Here is a 21,379-nt window from a genome sequence, read left to right as displayed (position 1 = left end):
CCACTACGTGTGAACTGTCTGACCGCACCTGCCCCATCATGTGACCCCCTACTCCTCCGTCACGTGGTCCCGACCAGCCCCGCCCCACCCTTTGTGACTTGTTGCTATGTGCCGGGTCTGTCCGTGTCACGCGCTGAACCCTTGTTTTGCGGTCTCCCGCGTCACGTGGCGTGTTGGCAGTTCCGCTTCCGTTGTGGCGGCGCCCCCCAGCGTTGGGTCTCGTTTCCCGCCTTGCGCCGTGTCTGCCTCGGTCGGATCCCGCGATGGAGGCTGCGGCCGGGGGCGCTGAGCCCGCGGGCGGCTGCGCGGCGGCCCCGGAGGAGCCCGTGGTCTCCTTGGCTGACGTGCTGGCGGAGAACGAGGAGCTCGAGAAGGAGGCGCGGGCGGTGCTTGGTGGGAGCGATCACGAGCGCTGCAGCTACTCCCAGGTGAGGGGGCGGGCCGGGCCGGGAGGTAACGGAGGGGTGGGAGCCTCCTGCAGGCGGAGTAGAGACGGCGGAGACGGGCTCGGAGCCAAGGCAGGTGCACTGGGAGCGGCCCCCCCGGGCGGGGCAAGTGGGAGGGGGCGAGGGAGCAAGCGGGGTGTGTGTGGTGAGGCTGTCGCGGGGCAGGGTTGGGGAGAGGTTTAGTCTTTGATTCTCTTCAGGAGTTCCTAGGTGGGATCCTTACTGAGCCAGAGCCCAACGAGTGCCACTCGGGGGCAGGGGTGCTTGGCCTCCCCCTCTGCCATGCACTCGGTGCCCCCTTTGTGGCAAGCTCAGGGGCAAGGCTGGACTGCGGGGATGGTCCCTCTGGGGGAGAGGGAGAGGTCCGACATCCTTGTATTTTGGGAAACCCTGTCTTTCTGTGCTCCTTCTCTCTCCTACTCATGGTTTGCAGGCTGATAGTGGGGCCCCACAACATCCCAATTCAAGAGTTTACCTCATCAGACAAAATGTAGTTGTTGGCAACTGTTATGTGATGGGCATTGGTGAGAGACAAAGTTGGGACCTCTGCCTGCTCAGTGGGTAAATAGAGGGCTTGGTGTCTACAGCACTCTGCCTAGCTCTGAAAATGCTTAACCCATAGTTTTCTCTCCATACATGCATGCATCTGATGAAGTGGGTTTTAGCCCACGAAAGCTTATGCCCAAATACATTTGTTAGTCTCTAAGGTGCCACAAGTACTCGTTCTTTCAACAAATTATCCCACTTCCTATTTATTCCAGTAAAGGGCTTGGTTCATGAGAAGCAAATCCCGGCGTGGCTCAGGGTGCCTCTTGCGTGCTGCAAGAGCCTTGTCTTGAAAAAAAAAAATTGCATTTCCAGGACCAGGAAACATATTCACATCCTCACTGCATTTATCCTAGTCTATCCCCTTTTAAAGAGCTGTTCATAGGTCAACATTTTGTACTACAAAAAGGCCCTTGGCAACTTTGTGAATGCACTCACTAAATGCCTTGTTGTTTTTGCACCCAGTGCCAGCTTGCCCCCCAAACACCAACTTGCTCCTAAATCAGGTGTGGGCAAAGTACGACCCCTGGGCCGGATCCGCGCCTTAAGGCTTTGGATATGGCCTGTGGGCTGGATACAGCCCCTCAGGGCTTTGGATCCAGCCCATAGGATTGCCATCCCTGTGAGGCTATGGGCCGCACACTGCTCCTGGAATCGGCCAGCACCACATCACTGAGGCCCCTGGGAGAGTGGGGGCAGATGGCTCCACGTGCTGCCCTCACCTGCTGGTACTACCCTCCACACCTCTCATTGGCCGGGACTGGGGAATTGTGGCCAGGGGGAGCTTCAGGGGAGGTACCCACAGGCGAGGGCAGTGTGCTGAGCCCCCTCCCCCCCCCAACCGGGGGCCAAGGGACATGGTGCCAGCCATTTCCCGGAATGGTGTGGGGCCAGGGCAGGCAGGGAGCTCCAGGTAAGCGGCGCCGGGCCCGAGACCACACCCCAGCCCTAAGCTCTCTGCTGCACTCCAGTCCCCTGCCCTGAGCCCCCTGCCGCACCTCTCCAGCATCCCAACCACTGCCCAGAGCCCCCGCCGCACTCCTCCTACACCCCAACTCCCTGTCCTGAGCCCCCTGCCACACCCTGCTCCCCTCCTGCACCCCAACCCCCTGCACAGAGCCCCTGCCACACTCTGCACCCCTCCTGCACCCCAACCCTCTGCCCAGAGCCCCTGCCACTCCCTGCACCCCAAACCCGTGCCCAGAACCCCCTGCCGCACTCCACACCCTCCCCTGCACCACTGCCCTTAGCCCCTTCCCACACTGTGCACCCCTTCCTGCACCCCAACCCCCTTTCCTGAGCCCTCTCATGCACCCTTCCTCTACCCCACCCCTTGCCCTGAGCCTCTTCCTGCATATCGCACCCCCTCCCAAGCCCTACACTGCCTCCCGCACCCCAGCCCTACATTAATGGTCCTGCATACAATTTTCCCACCCTGATGTGACCCTCAGGCCAAAAGGTTTTCCCACCCATGTCCTAGATCCAGTTCTTCTGACACAAACTGCATTTACTACTTCACTTCAACAGCAAATTATCTTCCTTCGATTATTTTTGCATCTCTCTGCATTTCTGTAGTCATTTATCTTGTCTTTGTAGGGTGCTGTAAAAAGACAAGCCTTGTATGCCTGCAGTACTTGCACCCCACCAGGAGAAGAACCAGCAGGAATCTGTTTAGCCTGCAGTTATGAATGTCATGGCACGCACAAGTTATTTGAACTATATACAAAAAGGTAAGTCTTTTTTGGAGAAGGGAGATATCAGAGTAATTTCTGAGTTGCTTCTTTTTCTTTGTCATATTGTGAAGAAATAAAGCATCACATCAAAAAGTAGTCTATGCCTTTATGCTAAGTGCCCATCTTCTTAAAGAGATGTTAATCTGTGATGTGGAAAACGATTGCTGATTGCAGAGGCACTGAAGAAGTACACAGTACATTTGGGTTCTTTCATTAAAGCAATTACTACATGGGTTTGGAGGGAGTGAATTTCAGAAAAAAACAACATTGATCTCAAAAAACTTATTTCCAAAGTACAGATTGTGCTCCTCTGTTTAATTATAAAGTGTTCTTGCTCACATGTTTTATAAGCATTTTTATTCATTGTAAAGAACTTTCTAAATATTAAGGCCCACCACATTCATCTGAATCAAGTAAAATACGTAGTGTGCACAGTGCTAATCATTGGCATGCAGCCACCTCTGGGGTAGAATGTAATGGCTGTTCAACAAAGCACAGCACTACTACCCAACCATATAGGTTAAATGAAGAAAAATATTTGAATATATTAAGTGAAGATTATCATCAGAATATATTGAAACTGAATCTTTAGTAGGCAGATGAATTGCCCAAAGGAGAATTTTCCCAGAGCACCCCAACTAATACCCCTGTTAATACAAACATTTCAGTATGATATTGAATGATCGCAAGTGGGAAGGAGTTCAGTTGCATATCTTATCCAAAAGACAGTATCTCCAGTAGCACAGACATCCAACTAACTTGGGCCCCAGTCTTGCAAACACTAAAACATGTGCTTGCTTTTATGCATGTGAGTAGTTACAGCCGCAACAATTAGATCTTCCATTGAGGTTTCCCAACCAAATACTGATGTAACTCAACACTGCTGAGCTGAGATCTGACAGGACCACAGCATGAGATGGTAAGGCTTCAGGACAGTCTAGCCAATTTTCACATATGTTTTTGTTTAAATAGCTTGTGAGAGCATTTCACGGTTCTAAATAAGGAGCACTTATAAGAATAAGACTATTTTAAGACAGCATAAACAATCTGAACTATTATGTCTCTCTCTTTCCAGAAACTTCCGCTGTGACTGTGGAAACAGCAAATTCAAAAATTTGCAGTGCAAGCTATTTCCAGTAAGTTTAGGCACTAATCTTTATATTGTCAAGATAGCATGTGGTTCATTTCTTAGGAGGTTTGAATAGGATGAGAATTGTCTTCAGGTTATACAATCTCTCAGTAATGTTCATGGTTTTTCACCAGGTTGTACATTAACACATATATCCTATTTCCCTTCTAGGAAAAGGGAAAAGTGAATTCAGGCAATAAGTATAATCACAACTTCTATGGATTATACTGTGTTTGTAAAAGACCATATCCTGATCCTGAAGATGAGGTAAGAAATGCACAATCAGTAATAATACTGTGGATAAAGTGCACAGACCTTTTTTCTACATAGAATGTTGATACGTGCAAAGTAACGCACATTGGAAAACATAATCCCAACTATACATAAAAATTATGGGGTCTAAATTAGCTATTTATCACTCAAGAAAGAGATCTTGGAGTCACTATGGATACCTCTGAAAACATCCACTCAAAAAAGCGAACAGAATGTTGGAAATTTGAGAAAGGGATAGGTAAGACAGAAAATATCATATTGCCTCTGTATGAATCCATGGTATGCCCACATCTTGAATACTGCATGCAGATGTGGTTGCCTCATCTCAAAAAAGATATATTGGAATTGGAAAAGGTACAAAAAAGGTAAACAAAATTGATTGGGATATGGAGCGGCTTCCATATGAGGGGCGATTAATAAGACTGGGACTTTTCAGCTTGGAAAAGACGACTACGGGGATATTACTGAGGTCTATAAAATCATGACTGGTGTGAAGAAAGTAAATAAGGTAGTGTTATTTACTCATAACATGAGAACTAGGGGTCACCAAATGAAATTAATACGCAGAAGGTTTAAAACAAACAAAAATAAATATTTCTTCACACAACACACAGTCAACCAGTGGAACTCTTTACCAGAGGATGTTGTGAAGGTCAAGACTATAACAGGGTTCAAAAAAGAACTAGATAAATTCCTGGAGGATAGGTCCATCAATAGCTATTAGCCAGCATGGGCAGGCATGGTGTCCCTAGCCTCTGTTTGCCAGAAGCTGGGAATGAGTGACAGGGAATGGATCACTTGATGATTACCTGTTCTGTTCATTCCCTCTGGGGCACCTGGCATTGGCCACTGTCAGAAGACAGGATACTGGGCCAGATAGATCTTTGGTCTGACCCAGTATGGCTGTTCTTATGTAGAACTATGATCCTCAAATTCTTCCATAGAATGGACTCCATCTTAATAGAGATATCTTACCTGCTGTGTTACTTTTGTTAATGATTTTTTATAGTAGTCTGCATTTAGACAGCGTTTTAAGAGTACAATGTGTTTTGCCTTGAAAATAGACAAGGAAGATGGGCAATAAATTAATGCTGTTTCCCTATTCAAAAACTTAAAATGAAGGGCCAGCCCCCCATGAGCCGATAAAATTATGTTTCGTTTTACCCCCATATCCTGATAATTTAATGCTGGGCAGTTCCCTCAATAAAGTGAGTCGGCTTGTGGAAATCTTGGATTTCCAATTATTTTCTTATCATAATGTCCCAACTCTGTATTTGTTTACGTGAAAATTCAAAATAATAGTAAAATACTCCTCCAATTATTAAATAACAAAGCACAGTCTCTAAGAAGTGAATGATAAAAAACATATCCCATATCAAAGTTCCCAGCACTGGTATTGTACATTATGAAGCAGTCATATCTGAATTAAAATTCACCGCTTTACTCGACTGGCACATAACATTTCAGGGCTTTTTTCTCTTCAAAATATTGGATTATAACTAGTCTGTCTCTCACCTTTTCAGTGGATAAGGAAAGTTAGAATGTGTTTATAATATTTTGCTAAATATTCTGTATTTTTTAATAATATGAAATATTACTACACTATAATTTATAAGAAATAGTGAATTCTTGTCACAGAGGGCATCTTGGGAATAGGCAATTCCAAAATAGCAAATGCAGAAAAACAAACATCTGGTTTCTTGTTAGACCCATTTGAATGTATAAATTAATAAGACAAACACCATAATTTTGAAGCACAGTACACCATCAACTCTGCCAAGTTTTAGGGCATTTAGCACTTTATAATAATGGGCAAATGGATTATTTAAAAATAATGTTTTAATAATAAACCAGATTGTCTTGTATTATGTTTGACAGAATTCTAAAGTTGAATTAGCAGGTCTAGCTCTCCTACCGCAAACCCAATGAGACTCCTAACATAAATACCTCTTCCTGCTTCTACTGATGTGTCCATTATTTATACACTTCCAGTTATGAGAAAGGGGTCATAAGTGCATGCAGTGAAGATTTAATTTTTGTCTGTCTTTTTTGGTGTGTCTGACTGGTTGTCATCCCCAGGGTGAAGCCTGGAAGCCATTAGAACTGCTGTGCCCCCATACCTTTCAGCTGGGTTAGCCTCCCACACTGCTCTGCTGGTGATATCCAGCCAGTCCCTCCAGGCCCTGTTATCACCCAACAAGACAGCAGGTAGTGCGCCACACCTGACTGTCTCACCTGAGTGCTTTACCTAAGCCACTCATGGACTGACAGTGAAGGCACCAGCCAATTTCCCAGCTCTTCAGCCTTGCACCCCTACTGGAGTATAAACCCAGAATTATACCATCTTGCACTGCAGAGAGTTCTGGATAGTGCAAGATCATTAAATTAGTCTGCTTCCCCCTCGATAGGGGGAAGATATGCAACAGCCCTTGCTAACAGAGCCAAGATTCTGACACTTCACTTAAAAACACACTGGTTAAGAGAAAACAAAAAACAAATTTAGTAATTACAGAAGAATAAATTTTAAATTATTATAAGTGATAGCAAACAGATCAAAGCAGGTTACCTAGGAAATTAAACAAAATTGCAATCTCAGTCTCATACAAAGCTAGATAGGATTTGAATCAGCAATATCTCACCTTGACTGATGATACAAGCAGATTTTAGCTTCCTTACACAGGCAGGTCGTCTTTCTTTCCCACCTGGGACCCCCTTCCTCAGTTCAGTCTTTGTTCCTCTGGTTTTTCCAGGTGTTGTCTTGTAGGGGAATGATTCTCGGGGTATGGCTGCACTTGGAGGTGTGCAGCGCTGGGAGTTACAGCTATCTTCGTACAGCTGTGTAGGGACAGCGCTGCAGTATGGCCACATTTGCAGCCCTGTTGGGAGTGGTGCATTGTGGGCAGCTATCTCTAGCCAGAATATAACAAATTAGAAGTGCTTCAAAACTTTGGCTGGGGAGGCGGTAAGTATTTATAATGGCCATGCAATTTAAGGCTATGGCTACACTTGAAATTTCAAAGCGCTGCACATAAACCAAAGAGCTCTCCCAGCGCTGCACATAAACCACATCCCTTACGGGTGTAGCTTGCAGCGCTGATTACACTGAGGCTTTACAGCGCTGTATCTTGCAGCGCTCAGGAGGGTGTTTTTTCACACCCCTGAGCGCGAAAGTTGCAGCGCTGTAAAGTGCCAGTGTAGCTATGGCCTAAGTGTCTCACTGTGGAAAGTGATTCACTTGTATATTCTTTAGAATACACAGCACTTAAAGGCCTGTGAGAAACTTTGAAGCTTGGTATTATTGCTAATTATATAACGATTCTTGTAGATCCCAGATGAAATGATCCAGTGCATAGTTTGTGAAGACTGGTTCCATGGAAGGGTAAGGATTTGTATTTAAGAAAATTGTCATCTTGCCTGGAAATAAGCTAAAATTAGTGTATTCCTTAGGAAAAATCTTACTTGGAAAAGTAGGTAGGAATTTTTTGAGAACCAGCGCAAGAGTTTTCAGATTAGCTCTTTTCAGGCTGTACGAAAAACCCATAATCTGTATTCTTTCCTGCTGGCAGTCGTCATAATGAACTAGTACCCAAATTGGAGAGGACCTCTTCTTTATTCAAGGTTGCTCTTAATGTATATACTAGTCCTAATAAGTGACTATAGACATCTAAAACTTTAATGTTTATTGGAAGACTGTTCTGAATGATAGCGTTTCCCATTGGAATTGGAGAGGAAAGTTATTGAGCACACCATTATCAACTGTGATCATGATCTGTGGTGAATGGCAGCTCATTTGATGGGACATTAACCTAGAGCCATATTTATTTTGGGTAGGAGGGAACAAACTGCACAGTCAGTGCCCTGGGAATATTTTTCAAGGCAAGTGGGCAGGGCACCCAATTACCATTGAAAGTAAATGGGAGTTGGGTGCCTAGGTCACATTGTTGCCTAGGAAAATCACCTGCTTTATGTAGGGTTTAGGGGTTCAGCTCATCATGTCGCTAAGGGTAGATTGTGAAATTCCATCCAGACAGAAGCAAATAGAATGGTTGAAGTCCTGGAACAATGACATGAAATAGGAATGTTGTTGGTATAGTATACCTTGCATTAATTATAGACTTTCTGATTCAGATAAATTATAGGATTACTTTTTCCTAAATGTTTGTATTAGATATAAAGTATTTTTGATGAATATTGTAGTTTTAACTATAAAAATTGGTCAAAGTTGTCAAAAGAAAATGAAGGCAATTTATTTTAATCATCTTGATGTTTCTCGCCAGTTTGTTTGAAGACAGTTTAGATTTTGTATCTAACTCTTTTCACATTGATCCCATACTGAAGCTGAAGAAGGATACAATGTTTATAAAACTTATTTAGTAATCTGAGATTCTCTCCTTGCTGAACAAGAGGGCTATTTAAAACTGCAGTGTGTAGTAGCTGTCCTATTAGGATAGACAAGGTTTGGAAGTATCCATAAGTATTCCTGCTCTCTTGGCTGATAGAGTCCAGACTTAGAGAGGCTAATAATCTGGATACATTCCTTAAATTTGATTGGTCCTCTCTCATCCTCTAGCAGTATGGATGCAGGGTATGGAGGACAAAGGGGGGATAATACACTGCTAATGGGAATACTGAAAACATGAGGGAAGAAGTGGACATGATGCTTGTTTTTCTGCCACTAAACATAGAGCAAAAACACTGCAGAATCCATTAATTTGCAACTAATATGTCTCTGTCATATGTTCCTATTTCTTCTTGACAGCACCTTGGGGCAGTTCCCCCTGAGAGTGGGGACTTCCATGAGATGGTGTGCCAGGCCTGCATGAATTGCTGTTCTTTCCTTTGGGCATATACTTCACAGTTAGCAGGTAAAATTAGGAGAGCTGTACTAATATTTCTATTCTATAAACCTCCCAAACATAGCTGATTTAACTTACGTAAGCCTATCCAAGTGAAAAAGATATTTGCTGACAGGGCTGAAGAAATTGTGTTACTACTTAGACAAAATCCTCAGGCAATAAAGTAGCTTATGTGGCAACTTTAGGTTTTGTGCTTTATAAAAAAAAAAAGGCCTAATTGTTAAGTTTTATGAAATCTTGGTGTTTAGTTTTTTTAGTTTTGAAAGTAAAGTGTATTTTCTCAGCGTAGGTATTTATGGCAAGTATTGCATAAAGACTTGATACTTGCCCCCAGGAGTTTACATTCTACGCTAAATCAAAACTACTGAAAAGACATTACAACACTGCAGGGAGGTATAGGGAAACAGAGGTTGAGGGAGAGATGTTGGAGTAACAGTGACTGGACCCTGAAGGGTGAGTCTGCATCAAATGGATATGGAGAGTTCCCCTTTGCTCTTTTTGGAACGTGGTCTCTCTTAGGGAAAACAACTCTCCAGTTGTCTAATCAAAATAAATACAGTAGTCCTAGTGTTCTTTGCTGCACATTCTTCTCTTCAGGATTAGAAAAAATGTAGGAGCTAGGAAAAAAGAGAATCATCCCTTTGGGCACGACAGGGTATGGATCACTTGAAGATTACCTGTTCTGTTCATTTCCTCTGAGGCATCCAGCATTGGCCATTGTTGGAAGACAGGATACTGAGCTACATGGACCTTTGGTCTAACCTAGTATGGCCGTTCTTACGTTAGATTGCTTTGCTGCACAGCAGGTGGCTGGCTGAAGGTGCTTGTTTCCAAATGGTTGATTATATCAATTGCTGATTATGACCTGTTAGGTCAGAAAAAGTTGGCTCCTCAGGATGTGTCTAGGGGGGTGATGTAAAAGGATTTAATACATGGAATCGTCTTGTAGTATAAATACATGACAATGCTTTTTCTTAGAATAGGTATGGCATGGAGCATACGCTTGATTACACGTCAAAGAGGTAAACCTGTTATATACAGGGAGCCACATGGCATAGTGTTATAATATGCTCTTGCACTGTGGTGCTGAGATTGCTTCACTAAATCATGAAGGAAGCTAGTGGAGGTCTATCCATTTTTATATCCACCAGGATTGCTTTGAAAAGAGGTGACCGAGGTTTTTCCCTGGTAAAATAACTAAAATAAGGAGCAAACTCTGTAGCACATGCTCTCAGTGAAATGTTTGATCTCTTTGGTTAATATTCACTCACTCTAGAAAGTTATGTTGACAATGTCAGCTGTCCTGGTGACAAGCGAACTGAGTGAGGGAGAAGCAGTGCTCTTAAGGAGCAGCAGTCACGTGTTTCAAGAATTCATGACTTTGAGAGCATCTGCCACAGAGAGTTCCAGGGCTTGAGAGTGACATGCTTATGTATGTTTGCTTAATTTTATTTGTAACTGATTCGTAATTACACTTTATAGATATATATGGAGAAATTATTATTTAAACCAGTCTGTTTTTTGAGAAGCCTCTAAAATTGGGAGACTGTTGCATCCTCCACGCAGAATATTGTTCCTTTTGTTTGATTTTAAGACCTCTGTAAACATTCTAAAAGTGTATTTTGTAATAAATTAAACATATTGTTCTTGGTTTCTTCCATCTGTTTGTCTGAAAAAATTAATTTCAAGGGTACATTGGGAATAAAATATACTAAAATAAAATTAGAGAAAGTACCTGGCTACCATCCAACTTTTACAAATACCATTGAATTTGAAATACGCAAAGGAAGACAAGCATCCTAGGGGTGTTCAGCACCCTGTGAGGTCATGGTATTTCCCCCCGTTTTTGCTGCTGTTTTCCAGTAAACTCTAGACTTTCAGGATGAAAGAACAATGAGGGTTTTCTTTTCTGTTTTGGAAGTGGGAAGGCACAAAGCAGTTAAGCAGTTTAAATCAATCTTTCAGTTAATAAAAAATAAACTCAGTGTGACTTGTTCTGTAACATTTTTGCGGGAGGAGGCATGGGGGGTAGGAGGAAGCTGTGATAAAAGATTAGGCAGTTGTATTATTGTTTAATGAGATCATGGGATCCCCAGACAGCTCTAGAATATAACCTTGTTTTTATTGAAGTGTACAGTGTCGTTTGAGCACTTGTATGACATTGCAGTGTCAAAAGAAATTCTGAAACTGCTTTCTTTGACTGGCAAGCTTGTGTTAATTATGGATATACATTTTCTAGTTCCTACTGTGACCAAAGTGACCTCACTTGAAGATGAAAGGATTGTGCTGAATGTCAAAGAAACTGAAGAACAGAACAGAGAAATCAAAAAGGAAAGTGGAGGAGATCACCAAGGGAAGATCAAGGAGGAAGTGCAAGTAGAGCAGTATAATGAGCCATCTACTAGTTCTGGCTCTAAGTGTCCAGAGGTAAACTACACATTTTCCTTATTGTCTTATGATCCCTCTCTGCTTAGTGTGGGCAAAGCTCCTCTTCTGATTCTGTGAACGGGAAACATATAGTCCACTTTGAGTAGTATTTATCCCAGCACAGCCTCCACTGCAGTAGACATGCCAGTAACTACTGACGTGAAAGGTTAATGGTTCAATTGATCAGCCAGTAGACCAGGACATACAGGAATACAGTATGCTCAGCAAAGATCTTCCATTCCTCTTCTTATGTCACCCCTTTTGGTGCTTGATCAGCCTGAGATCTAAATATGGAAGTACCACCCACTGCAACTGTGCCATGAAGCTAGCTCAGATCTAATTTCTGAGCCCTTTATTGCTTTTGCATTGAATCTGATGTTGATTTGTAAGAAAGATAATCAATTAATTTAGAGTATTGATGCCTTTAACAGTTTTAGCTAATTCTCCTAGGTATGTAGCAGTGTCCTTATAATTCAGACTTTACTCTGAACACACATTAGGGAGCTTTTTAAAAACAGGGATCAAAGCAGGGGACAGTATTGTAGCTAAGAAACGGACAAACTGGGAAAAAACCTAAATGAAACCCCTTTGAAATAGAATAGAGTGAAAAATACTGACTTGTTTCATTTTAATTCAGACAGTTACAAAAAGTGATGAACCGGTCTGTAAGCTGCGAGAACTCCAGACCAAGCAGTCTCTAAAGAAGGATACCGCCACCTTTTGGCCATCTAACTGGCGGAGTAAATTGTGCACATGCAAAGACTGTTTAGTATGTATACATTTTGTTTTCTGGGCTAACATTTACATTAGCTCCTTGAAGACTCTGCTGAAAGAAGTCAATACATAATACAATTTGTAAAACTTCCTTGTTCTGACTGTGAATATCTACTGGAAAAAACATTCCACTAATCTAAGGAAACAAGTGTGGATCTTATCTGATGACTCATCTTCAGTATTAATAGTATAATAGCCCGTGACCATTTTGTATTTACCTACTGTCTAAAGTAAACACAGTTCTGGAAGCATTCACAAGAAGTGGCTGAGATACTTGCTGATATAAAATAATGTGATGAATCTAATTTCTTTGGGAGAGGTCTTAAAAGGTTGGCAAATGGTCTGTAAAGTTTGTAAGCTGGAAAATAACTTACTTTTACTCTTCAGAAAATGTATTCAGAACTGGATGTCCAATTCCTGATTGATGAATGTGACACTGTCTTGGCCTATGAGAATAAAGGTACAAGTGACCAGGAAACAGACAGAAGAGATCCTTTAATGGACACGCTTAATAGCATGAACAGAGTCCAGCAAGTAGAACTCATCTGTGGTAAATATAACTTTATTTTGGGAATTCAGCATAGCATGTGAAATATATAGCTTATCTAAGGGAGCCATTTAATAGACCTCCTACTTAAATAGCAACAGTTTCTTTAAAAAGCAGCTTATAAGATAACTAACCTCCAGAAAAATTTCTGTAGGAAACCTTGAATGTTTTTGTCTTCAGCCTGTTATTAATTGTTACTATTTATATTAAGGAAGCAGATTTTGTAGAAACTTCTGCTTGTTTTCTAATTCAGCAGATCGGCAGTGATAATTCCTTCTCAAAAGTTGACATGTTAGTATTAGCTAGCTTAGTTTTCTGAGTTCATACATTATGTATATAGCATCAACAGCGCAAATACAATTTCCCTGCCCTGCACAGCTGTCATTATAAGTAGATAATAGGTAGGGAGGGGTAACAGTGAAAAGTATGGGACTGAATGAGGAAGTCAAGCACTCACTTAATTTCAGTTTAGTTTGCTTCTTATATGCATTATTTGTGGGGCGGAGAATTGTCACCTTCAGGGCAGATGGAATTTCCTGACAGTGTTCTGTCCCTTATCTGTGGAGTATACCCAAATTCTGGTCCAGTGTCTATAAACATGAAGATGGAGGTACTTGAAAAATGGTGCAGCAGTCCCTCAGCAAAAGGCTGCACTATATCTGACATGTTTGAGCATTTCTGGGTCAACAAGCCAGAGTATTCAGTCAGGGCTCCTACACGGAAGACTTTGTCAATTGTATTAACTCATGCTCTTGCCACTTTTCAAAGAACACAATGTGCCAGTGTGACTGTATTGTACCTCAGAGCAGAATCTGTCTTGCTTCAGTGAACTTACGCTAATAAACCCTTGAGGGTTTAAACAAGTGTTCACATATCAACAGCAGCTAGTACTGATGTATTAATTTATTTATAGGGCTTGATTCTCAGGTTTATTTTGTCCTTAAAATACCCATTTAAGCTGGGTGGTCAAGGCACAGGGGAATTCCCTTATGTAGGAAACATCTGTCAGTGATGTCAGGCGCAGGAGTGTTGTCAGAGTATGTGTCCATGCTTGGTTGTTCCTAAAAATCAGTGTTAGTTTTCACATTTCCAAGAACAGAACAAACTGCTTGATTGTTGCTCAGTTAATTCTCATTCAGAAAGGTACAGCTTGCTTTATGTAAATTGCTGTGAGGAGGTGTATTGTGAATCTGGTAAGGAAACAGTGGACTGAGCTGAAGACTTGCCAAGTGCTAGAACTGAAATCTGTATCCCATGTTCAGCTAGCTTGTCAGCCCAGGCAAGTGAGGCACAGCCTAACCAAGAATTCCTAAAAGCTGAAAGATATATTTTCCATAGTGGTTATCGAATTGATAAATATAGATTCACAGACAGTTAAGCATCTATATTAAAAAGTTAATATAATCCCACAGGAAGTGCTTCTGATTTGATTTAAATCTGTCACAACTCACTGTCCAGTAGTGGAATGCAATGCCAAAAAGTTAGAAGAATGTAGTGCTGCATGAGGCTCAAATCTTGGTAAAGCTAATAGTGCTTCAAGAAGCTGCCTTGTTACCATGGCAGTTTACCACACCAATAAGTCAGTTTATAAACGTGTTGCTTTGGTAAACACTGTGAGGCCATGGCAGGATTGCAGCTGTTCAGGACAGTACTGAACTTGGTGACGTATGTTTGGAATTTGAGATTTTAAAATTTTCAGTAATGGCTGCTCTAGAAAATGACATTGTGTTTGACCTGAGAAAAAAGAGGATTTTCATTAAGATCTCAAGAAGAGAGAGGTTCAGTCATTAAGGAAGGCAGAACAACACCAGCAGTGGAGATCTTGAAGAAAGACGGGAAAAGAACGCAGCAATTTCAGACATCTTGGTACAAAGTTCGTAAATGGCTAACAGGTAGTGCTATGAGTAACATTATATTGTTGGCCCTGTTTGCTTCTTTCAACTAAAAAAAACCATGTGGGCTAATGAAGGTTACGGGGACTGGAAAAAATGTGTCACGCAGCACATCTATACACAGCTAATCACAAGAGCACACAAAAAATGAAGTTTCCTTAAAATGCTTAGAGCAGGCAAGCACTTCTATAGCTGTGTTGCTTAGTGAGCAAAGGTGCCTTGCTATCTTAGAGCACAACAAGAAAGTCAGGAACAAAAAAGATTTTGAAGCAACTAATTGATATTTCAGTTGTTTTATCTTGTCAAGAATTTGCATTCCATTATTGTGAGATGGAACAATCTCTCAATCAGGGTAATTACAGGGAACTTTATATTTTTTGTCATGACAAGAGATTGAATGTTTATTGGCAGAAAAATGCATCCATTTTTTCTGACCTATCAAAACAAATTGATCAAATTGTGGCTGAAGAAAATATCCTACACTGACCATGAGATTGAAGAGTGCAGCTTTTTTGCTTGTGAAGTAGCTGAAACAACTGACATTTCTCACTTAAGCCAGCTTCCACTTGTGTTACGCTACGTGGACAAGAAGGGGCAAACACAGGAGCGTTTCATGGGTTTTAAAAATGTCAGTGCAAATCGAACCGCAGTTGCTTTGAAGCAGGTTCTGAATTCAGTGCTATTAAAATACAACTACAAAAGAAAACTTGTCTCATTCATATGATGGTGCTGTACTGTTTACTGGTGAGCTGGGAGGTCTGCAAGCCCTAATTAAAAAAGAGGCTCCACAAGCTCTGTGCATGGTTTTGCCCACAAATTAGATTTAGTTCTCCAGCAAGGGGCGCAGTGTATTAAAGAAACCCGTGGCTTTTTTGCAACCTTGGAAGGCTTCTCCACATTTTTTACACGCTCAGGAAAACACAGTGAACTGCTGGATTGAATTGTAGGCCAAAGGATACCTTCCCACTGTGCAGTTTGATGGGCATCCAAACAGCAGAGTCCTACATACTATTGTCTGGGAAAGAGAGAAACTTCGCAAAGTATTTCAGGAGATTGTCAATGCCAGTGGTTGGGATGGAGAATCTTTGTGATGAGCCATAGGATACCTTACAAAACTAAACGACTTCCAGTTTCTTTTCTTGCCATACTCCTACTGTAACATCTTCAGCATCACTGACGTTCTCGGTGATGTTCTTCACAAAAAGGCTGTTGATGTAGATTACTGCAATTTGCAAGTTCAGTTAACAGTCACAAGGGTTGGTGATCTGCATAAAGAAGAAGTGTTCAAAGAAGTGTTTAATTCTGCAGCCACTACCCTCACTGACTTGCCTTCACCTCCAAAGAAGTGTAGGCTGGATTTGGAAGATGGATTCTCTGAAGATGGTCAGAAAATGTATTTGCAACTATACAATGAAATCACTGATAACATCATTCTGCAGCTGGCTCTCAGGTTTGTAGACATAAAGGCCCTCCACTTCATTGAGCTATTGGACTCATCAAGATTTCCAGCTTTCAGGAAACAGTTCCCCACAGATGCTTTTACCTCACTCTCCAGTTCTTATGGCAGTTACTTTGATTTGGATCATCTCAAGAATGAGTTTGGTGTCACTTTCAAAGATGAGCAGTTTCAGAATTGTTCTGTTAGCAACATGCTGCGCTTAATCAATGAAACTGGGCTCTGAAGTGCTTAAGGAAGTGTACCACTTTTTTTGCTTAGTTGCCACTTTACCAGCAACAACAGTGTGTGTGAAGAGCAGCTTTTCTTGCCTTAAACACATCAAGACATACTTGAGCACGATGGATCAGGGTTGTCTCACTGCACTGGCCACAATATTCATTGAAAAAAGAACTGTTGTCTTCCCTGGAGAAGCAACCAGCCTGGTACGATGATGATATTGCACGCTTTGCTTCAAAAAAAGAAAGATTGATTGATCTTCACCATATGAATAAGGTAAGCTTATGTCACTTAATGGATGTCGGTTTCTTGCTATGACATGACATTTTTTGAATGACTTTGATACTGTATCTTTATAGCAAATAGTCCACTAAATAATATGTGATTGTCAGGTTCTGATTTGCCAGTTGATTAAAAACCTTTTTTTAAAGCCGTTGTCTAAGTTGTGTTTGAAGTGCTAATGTTGCCTTTTTTTTTTAGTTGATGGGATTATATTATAGTCACATAGTGACTGCAGGCTCTTTGAATGCAGGAAAATGCTCAGAGAGATGAGATTAGCTGAACAACGTCAAGCTATGTTTAGGACTTTAATAAGAAGCCAGTGTGTAAAAATAATATGAAAATGTCCCTACTCTTCTTTTTCTCTCTCTGCAGACTGATTAACTGAGTGATCTTTTCGGTGTATTTAATCTTCTTACAGCCATTATTATTCAGTGGGTGGGGGTGGATACAATTATGGTGATTTGTGCTTCTCCTGTCAGTCACAAGCCATCATCGCTCATAGCTCTAACAGTTAGCAACTTCTGCTCAAAGTGAGTTATTGAGTAGGAGGACGCGCAGATTTAAGAACCACCTCAGAATAAAGCCTTCCCACAGCGCTTCATTAATTTATAATCCAAACTTGAAGTCCATTTACTGAAGCAAGTCTAGTCAGTTACTAGTTATCAAGAGGAGATAGCAAGCAATCATTGAAGCATACAGTTGAGGGTTTTTTCCATTTTTTTTTCTTCCAGAATACAACGACCTAAAGACAGAACTGACTGACTATCTCAGGCGATTTGCAGATGAAGGAACAGTAAGCTATAACTAAACAGTGTTTTCTAGAAAAAAAACTCAAGTTCTTTTAAAAAACTTATGACAGGTTAAAATTTCCATAGTTTTTTGGGGGGAGTGGAGTGGGGAGGGGGAAAACAGGAGAAAGAAGAAGAAATGTCACCTTCATTTTTGACTAAGTTGAGAAAATGCATGTGCCATAAGTAAAGGAAAGGTTTGTTGAGAGACTGCTTGGGCTCTTTGTAATTGTGCACATAATGTCTGTTTATCTTTAGGCTTTTCTGTAACAACCCATTATTAGTATATTAAAGTATTGATGAGTGCAGTTTAAAAATTCAACTAATTTATTTTGTTTATAATCTGACTTTTTTGCATAAACATCTTTTTGTCCTTTATCAGCCTCTGTAACATTTCTTAAGAGCAAGAATAGGTTACTACCACACTTGATCTATTCAACCATACTGTATTCAAGGCATTCACATCCCATTGTCAGTCAGCGCCTTGAACTTCCTTGGTACCTTCAAAGCTGTGCCCCCTCGTCTACCCCCACTACCTCAGCAGAGACATTTTGGTACCATTTTCGGTTCTGTTCCTAACTTGGCTGAAATAGAGGCACTGCGTATGCAATTATGCAGTCTTCAACCCCCTGCAGTCCTAGTGACAGCTTTCATTTTTGTTTGTAGTGTTGCTGTAACAATGTTAGTCCCAGGATATTTGAGAGTAAAAGTGAGTGAGGTAATCTCTTTTATTGTACCTACTTCTGTTAGCGAAAGAGAAACTTTTGAGCTTACTGTGTAAAGGTGAAAGCTTGTCTGTTTCACTAACAGAGGTTGTTCCAATAAAAGATCACCTCACTCATCTTATTTCACTTGGTAGAGTTCCTGATAGTTCATAAGAGCTGGACAAGCATTTTACTTTTCTAATATTTTCCTTCCTTTCCCTTGGGGCTGCTCTTTTTGCCATGCGGGGGGGAGTTCATTCTTTTATTGTGGAATTTATGCTTTCACACTGGGTAGGTCAGGACCATTGTTCTTAACAAGTTGGATTCCTTGATACTGCTGGTGGTGATGTGTGTGTTACAAATACTGTCCTGAGAAACTTCTGTCATGTAGTTCTTGTCTGTGAGGTGGTCCTTTTTCCAGATATGTATTTTATTGTACTAGTTTGTCACAACCTGGGTTTCATTTTATTATCAGGTTGTTAAAAGAGAGGACATTCAGCAATTCTTTGAAGAATTTCAGTCACGCAAGAGAAGACGGACAAATAGGATGCAGTACTACTGCAGTTAGACTGAAAAGGCTTTGACTTTCATAAGGACAAATGAAAAATCCATCCTTCAGTAAATAGAAGCAGCACCTTTGCTAATATTGACCTCTTTCCCTAAATCTTGCTTTCCCAGAGGCCTCCTCCAACTCTGCTCATTCACTCTGTTCCATAAAATACTTCTTACTTTTGTAGCTTATACATATGTCCAACTTGGTTACAGGTGCATTGCATAGCAACTTATCATGCAGATTTCAGACAGTGTCAGTATACTTAAGTTGTCAGAAGTTGGTTTTGTTTCAGAGGGAGTGAACTGGTCCTTGTTAAAACAACTTATGCCACTGTGTCTTTTTTAGCCTTTGACCTGTTTCACTTTAGTACCTGTAGCTATATACCATATTAAAGATGGGGGCAGACAACCTTCTGTATTGGGAATAAATCTACATTGTAGTGTGGCTTTGGTGGTCTGAATACTTCCATACTAACTCTTGTAGTGTAGTGGTACTATCATAAGTTTACAATACAAAGGTAGAGGGTTCTTGTTCACCTGGAATGTTTAATCAGACTGATGGGCATCATTCTCTAAATGTTAAGGTATGTTTAAACCCTTAGAGGAGAATCACAGCTTAAAAGTAGGGTCATTATGTGAACTTAAATTGCATTGTACTTGCACAGACTAACTCCGTTGTTGCTGTGGAAGTGTATTTTCTGAGTAGGAAGAGATTAAGGAATCATGGACTGGTCTTCAAGCAACAGCCTATGGCATATTTTTATTACTACTTTTAGAAAAACTTGCTTCTTGTTTCATTGGACAGTAACATCTTACATTCTAGTGAGAGGTTAAAACTGAGCCATTCTATTCATGTAAATTGAATGATACTAGTAGGTTACAACCTAAGCTTTTGGGGGTTTTAAAGACTGACCTCTCAAGCTGCTCTAGTTTTTAAATGTTTCAGAAAGGAATATGTTAATGTAACATTTTAAAACCTGTTTGCTGCCCTATAAACTTGTGACCTTTTAGGAACCACTAGGGTAGTTACTGGACATAAGACTCAAATCTACAGCTGAAGTCCTTAAAACAAAACTTGACTTAATACCAGAACTTACGTTAGTTTAAAACCCACAATTGAGAGGCTTGAGAACATTTTTACATTAGTTAATCTTAAACTCCCAGTTGATATATATAGTATTTGAAGGGCTTGTATTTTCCCCGGAGTCTGCTTTTACATCAACCATATTGCTTTTTGTTTTTAAACTTGTCCTTTACTATTACTCCCATTAATTTTGTTTGACTGCCTCACTTAGCAAAACCTAGTTTTAGCAGAAAGATACTCAGTTAATTGATTTGTTTTATGCAGATATGACAAGTTGCTTTTAAAACTGTTTCTGGGTACTGTCTATGCTCTTTTTGTAGAAATTGTTACTGGAGTTAGATATGCATTCTACTCCAAAAATGATTCTGTAAAATTTAAATAAAATTACTGTTCAGACAAGCTGCATGTCATGGTTGCTTTTAGAATTACTGTTGTGCAGTTTAAGCTTTGTGCATCCAGTCCGAACAGTAAAACTTTCAACTCAGGAATAAGGCTGTGGGTGTGTATAGGTTTTTAGCCAAGTTCCTGTATACAATCATGAGACTTCCACTGTACAAAGAAACTAGAGGCAAGGACAACAGCTGATTTGAAAGTAACTAGGTACCTCATCCAATCCTACTAAAGCAGTCACTAAGCTTAGAAGGTAACAGCATCAAGTGTACTTGGTTTTTAAATAACTTCAAACTGACTCGGATTGGTGACTGGTGAGGCAAGAGCGAGGAATGGTGCCTGCTCACCGAACAATAGCAAGGGGAGACGGGGGGGCAGAAGGAGAAAGAGGACCCGTGCCATGACAAGGAGTGGCCCTGCCCCAGCTGGGACTGATATCTGGGCTGTCAATCTCTGACAGGAAGCTCGCCAGTACCAATGGTACAGGGACCATCACCTTGACTCCGGTGTCCAATGTCTTGTAGGTGGAGAGCACACCAAGGACCTGGGCCTTCTAGTCAGAGACCTAGGATACAGTTCCCGGGTCTGAGGCCACGGAGATGGAGATCTGCACCTGCAGTCCGGTGACCAAGAGTGCTCCACTGCCCTATGAGGCAGTCCCATAATCAGCTTGCCCTTAGATGTAGGAGTCTTAGCAAGTCTGCTGCCTGGTGTGGTGCCTGCGGAGCTAGTCGGCCTACTTGTTCCTCAGCCACCAAGGTCCCTGGGAGATGAGAGCCCGAGGTGGATCCCTGGTCGGGCAGGGGGATCCGACTTCCATAGTAACCCTGTGAAGCCCTGGGGCTGGCACATGGCCTGACATTGCCCAAAGCCCATTTTCCTTCTGGTGCTGGGAGACTTTTGTTTTGCTGCTTCTTAAGCACCAGCGAAGGAGAAAGGTGCTGGGTGGAGCCCAATGCTGGCAGCTTGCTCCTCACTGATGCCAAAGTGCTTGGTGTGGGCTCCAAGTGGGAGGGATCCTGTACAGGACAAAGTGCAGCCTCCATGAGGAGGGCCCTCAAGCGAATATCCCACTCCTTTTGGGTTCTAGGGTGAAAGTTCTTACATATTCTACATTTGTCCTTTCTGTGGGATTCCCCCAAACTCCTATGGGAGTCACTGATAGGCATCAGCCTGCTGCATGATGAGCATGGTCTGAAGCCAGGACAGCAGGGCAGGCCCTGCTCCAGAATGAAGTCCCAGCTGGGATTCAGCTACCAATTAACCCAACACTTAATGGCT

The 21,379-nt window shown here is 41.7% G+C and overlaps 1 protein-coding gene across 3 annotated transcripts; it reads left to right on the top strand.

Moving 5' to 3' along the window:
- Nucleotides 1-118: 118 nt before the first annotated feature.
- UBR7 (ubiquitin protein ligase E3 component n-recognin 7 (putative)) lies at nucleotides 119-20,107 on the top strand. Of its 3 annotated transcripts, XR_003999940.1 has the most exons (12): nucleotides 119-428; nucleotides 2,589-2,722; nucleotides 3,801-3,861; nucleotides 4,026-4,121; nucleotides 7,453-7,506; nucleotides 8,887-8,992; nucleotides 11,223-11,410; nucleotides 12,048-12,179; nucleotides 12,572-12,734; nucleotides 16,341-16,574; nucleotides 17,312-17,373; nucleotides 18,548-18,570. XR_003999940.1 is itself a non-coding variant. In XM_030558868.1 (11 exons), exons 1-11 carry the CDS (start codon nucleotides 264-266, stop codon nucleotides 18,638-18,640), a joined length of 1,254 nt encoding a protein of 417 aa, XP_030414728.1. In that variant the 5' UTR covers nucleotides 119-263; the 3' UTR covers nucleotides 18,641-20,107. The 3 variants fall into 3 exon arrangements, 2 of the variants coding, with proteins under 2 accessions (XP_030414728.1, XP_030414729.1); XM_030558868.1 differs by lacking the exon at nucleotides 16,341-16,574 and having other exon boundaries at nucleotides 18,548-20,107; XM_030558869.1 differs by lacking the exons at nucleotides 16,341-16,574; nucleotides 17,312-17,373; nucleotides 18,548-18,570 and adding an exon at nucleotides 15,035-16,334.
- The last annotated feature ends 1,272 nt before the right edge of the window (nucleotides 20,108-21,379 follow it).

This window comes from Gopherus evgoodei, chromosome 4, assembly GCF_007399415.2.
Source record: "Gopherus evgoodei ecotype Sinaloan lineage chromosome 4, rGopEvg1_v1.p, whole genome shotgun sequence".
Classification (NCBI taxonomy): Eukaryota; Metazoa; Chordata; order Testudines; family Testudinidae; genus Gopherus; species Gopherus evgoodei.
Note: the sequence above shows the minus strand (reverse complement) of the source record. Positions and strands in the feature narration are given on the sequence as shown.

Bases quoted from the DNA above. Each gene is read 5' to 3' on its own strand.
- UBR7 (XM_030558868.1), top strand. From the start codon at position 264: ATGGAGGCTGCGGCCGGGGGCGCTGAGCCCGCGGGCGGCTGCGCGGCG. The intron at 429-2,588 runs GTGAGGGGGCGG...TTGTCTTTGTAG, and splicing joins AGCGCTGCAGCTACTCCCAG to GGTGCTGTAAAAAGACAAGC. The intron at 7,507-8,886 runs GTAAGGATTTGT...TCTTCTTGACAG, and splicing joins AAGACTGGTTCCATGGAAGG to CACCTTGGGGCAGTTCCCCC.